The sequence below is a fragment of the Dipodomys ordii genome, unplaced genomic scaffold (genome assembly GCF_000151885.1).
Source record: "Dipodomys ordii isolate 6190 unplaced genomic scaffold, Dord_2.0 Scaffold12, whole genome shotgun sequence".
NCBI classification, from domain to species: Eukaryota; Metazoa; Chordata; class Mammalia; order Rodentia; family Heteromyidae; genus Dipodomys; species Dipodomys ordii.
The window spans coordinates 3359862-3363344 of record NW_012267228.1 but is presented as its reverse complement, the minus strand read 5'-3'; the positions used below and the strand labels follow the sequence as shown (position 1 = coordinate 3363344).

Sequence of the window (3483 nt, the reverse complement as noted above, 5' to 3'; positions counted from 1 at the left end):
CCCCCAGCGCAGCGGTGGCGCCGTGGCATTGGCCGGGGGGCTGGAGGCCGGGGCGGCAGCCGTGGAGCTGGCCGAGGGCTCGGGCAGGAGCGGCTGGCCCAGGGCTCGCTGGGTGGTCACTCGGATGAGGCCGCGGCGAGAGGTCGAGGGGGCCTGGACTGGGGGTGCTGGGGGATGGCTTTGGGGGCGCCCGGGCCACTCCTCGGCTTCGTCTGCAATCACAATGTGGAAACAGGCTCTGAAATGCGCTGTTTTGTGGTTGGTAAGTTATTTAACTTTCCCAAGCTCACGGGGACATGGGTGCGCCTGTCCACGCTGGGGCTTGAACTCAGGGCCTTAGCTTTTTTGCTCAGGGTGCTGTGCTCTTGAGCCACAGTGTTTTAATTGTGTCTTTACCAGTCCTGGGGCTTGAACTCAAGGCCTAGGCACTGTCCCTGAACTTCTTTTGCTCAAGACTAGCACTCTACCACTTAAGCTAGTGTCACTTCCGGCCTTTTCTGTGTATGTGGTACTGAGAAATCAAAGCCAGGGCTTCACACATGCTAGGCGAGCACTCTACCGCTGAGCCACGTTCCCAGGCCCAAGCTACGGTTTCATTCCCAGCTTTTCATTGGTTAGCTGGAGACAAGACTCACAGACTTTCCTGCCTGAGCTGGTTTCAAATTATGTTTGTTTGTTTTTTTTTTGGAGGGGGGGAGTCCGGTTGTGGGGCCTGAACTCTGGGCCTGGGCGCTGTCCCTCAGCTCTTCAGCTCAAGGCTAGCGCTCTACCACTTGAGCCACAGCGCCACTTCCGGCTTTTTTCTTTTTGCTATGTGGTGCTGAGGAATCGAACCCAGGGCCTCAGGCATGCAAGGCAAGTGCTCTACCACTGAGCCACCTTCCCAGCCCTGGTTTCAAATTATGATCCTCAGATCTCAGCCTCCTGCTAGGAAGGATTACAGGCGTGAGCCACTGCCCCTGGCCTAGCCAGTTTTTTTTTTAGCGGCTGTTTTTGTCCACTTACCCCTGGCTCCTCATTCTCCTCTCTATAATTGACAGTTTGGGGTACTGGACAGAACCTCCCCACCCCGCCCCCAGCCATGCCCTCACCTGGCGGCGGTGCCCCCACAGGGCTCTCTGTTCGGTTTGTGGCTGGGTGGGGGTCTGAGAGATGAGGGAGGAGGGACTTGGAGGTGCCTGGGGCCTCCACTGCGCCTCTCACACGCTGAGGAGAGACGGGGTCGGCGCCGTTCATCGCTGCGATTGCTGAAAAGACAGAAGGGATCACCGTGCCTGGAGTGGCAGTGACGACCCGTGGCCCTCATGGGTCACAATGAGGAAAATGGGACCCGGAATCCCACAGGCACACGGCAGCAGCTGCCTGGACCATTTCCCCCTCGCTGGGACACCCACCTGGCTTCGGCTGCCCACTGGGAGCCAGTGAGGCTGGAGATGTGGGCTGGGGTTCTGTGCCGTCCTGAACACCAGAGAGCTCCGGCCGCTTGGGCTGAGGCCCCGGGGAGCTGACTTCCCAGGCCTCTGCAGCTCCACCCATTTTGGGGGGCTCAAGGGGCAGCTCTTCAGCAGGAGGAAGGCTTCTTGCCAACACCAGGTCTGGCTGGGCCCCAGGCCCCTGAGGGGGCATCATCTCAACTGGGGGTGCTGGATCCTGCTGCGTGGAGAGGGGGGCTTGGGCTGCCTCCTGGAAGTCCTCCTCATGCCCACCCTGTTCCTCCGGCACTGGCCTCCCGGCCCCGGGCGGTGCCCGTGGAACCCCGGCCTTGGCCTTCAGACGCTCGTCTCTCGGAGGGTGCTGTTCCACTGGGCCGCCCGGCTCCTGCGTGAAAGGAGCAGCTGTGGGCACCCTGAGCAGAGGCGTGGAGTTTGTGGGGATCAAGGCAGGGTGTGGGGGGGCCAGCAGGAGGGACACCTGGGCTGCTGCTTCCAGAGGCTCCTGTGAGTCAGGGTGTCCAGTCCAGCCCTGGGAGCTGGGACCCCGAGGCAGCTGGAGGTCATCGGGTGCAGGGAGCCGTTCTCCCGGGGCCCTGTGGGCTGCCTTGGGTCCATGCAGGGCTGGGCTCAGGGGAGGGTCTGCAGGCCTCTTGGGCCCTTCCGTGGGCTTCTGGGGGCTGTCTGAATGCCAGAGGCTTGCATCTCTGGCGTCCCGGTCATGATCCTGAGACCCGGATGGGATCAGGTAGAACTGTGAGTCCTCTAGTGGCCCGTGAAGGTCCCTGCCCAGGGCTGGGCCAGCCCCCAGGGACCGGAGCAGCAACAGCAGCAGGAGACTTGGTGGGCTGGGGGCCATGGCGTGCTCCGATTCCTAGGCGTGGAGCCCTCAACTTCCGGTCCTCACTGGTGAGTCTAAAGAAGAGGGGAGACTTGTGAGGGTTGGGGTTTCCATGGTCTCCCAAGGGGCGAGAAGAGAAACAGGCAGCTGCCTCCGCCGCTCTAAAAACTTCTATTCATTTGCTTACATATTTGTGGTCGTCGTGGGGCCTGAACTCTGGGCCTAGGCGCTGCCCCTCAGCTCTTCAGCTTAAGGTTAGCGCTCTACCACTGGAGCCACAGCGCCACTTCTGGCTTTTTCTGCTTATGTGGTGCTGAGGAATCAAAGCCAGGGCCTCAGGCATGCAAGGCAAGCGCTCTGCCACTGAGCCACCTTCCCAGCCCCTCTAAAAACTTAAAATGGAACCTCTAGCTGGGCGCTGGTGGCTCATGCTTGTAAGCCTAGCTACTCAGGAGGCTGAGATCTGAGGATCACGGTTCAAAGCCAGCCCAGGCAGGAAAGTCCATGAGCCTCTTATTTCCAGTTAGCCATTAGAAAACTGGAAGTGGAGCTGTGGCTCAACGTGGTAGAGCCCTACCTAGCCTTGAGCAAGAATTGCTCAGAACAGCATGCAGGCTCTGAGTTCAAGCCCCATGACTTACAAAAAAACCCCACACACAAACCAAACAACAACAGAATCTCTCTGTGGTCATGAGACTTACCCTGCTTCAAAACCTCCCATGGGCCCTGGCTGCCTTTGGAGAGAACACGGCCTCCTCTCCTGGCCGCGCAGGCTCCTCTCCTGGCCGCGCAGGCTGCTCCCCGCATTGCTCGTCTTTCCCTCTGCTTGCAAAGCCCGCTCCTTTCGCCTTCACTGGCTGAAGCCTGATTTCTGGAGGGCCAGCTCCAGAGTGGGAGGTGGACGGGAAGAGGACCGCGGTCCTCCCACGAGGGCCAGGCTCCCTCCAGCTGCCTGGTAGGGTTTAGGGTCCTTCACTTTTCTTTTGCTCCATAAAGCTTTCCTTCTCCTTCCCCTTAACTATTTCAGCAAATAAACCGAACTCTGTGTGGGTAAAATGAGGAACACAAGCTGGGCACACATGGTTGTGCCTGTAATCCTAGCTACTCCGGAGGCTGAGATCTGAGCATCACGATTCGAAGCCAGCCCGGGCAAGAAAGTCCGTGAGACTCTTATCTTCAATAAACTCAAAAAAGCCAGAAGTGGCGCTATGG

The 3483-nt window shown here is 59.5% G+C and overlaps 1 protein-coding gene across 1 annotated transcript; it reads right to left on the bottom strand.

The window, feature by feature from the left end:
* Positions 1 to 6: 6 nt before the first annotated feature.
* Positions 7 to 2289, bottom strand: Prrt3 (proline-rich transmembrane protein 3; the record flags this gene model as incomplete). Its single annotated transcript, XM_013010344.1, has 3 exons — positions 1395 to 2289; positions 1092 to 1247; positions 7 to 212 (listed from the first exon to the last, which is right to left on the bottom strand). Coding segments are annotated over exons 1-3 (1257 nt in total), but the record flags the coding sequence as incomplete, so codon positions are not given.
* Positions 2290 to 3483: the final 1194 nt, after the last annotated feature.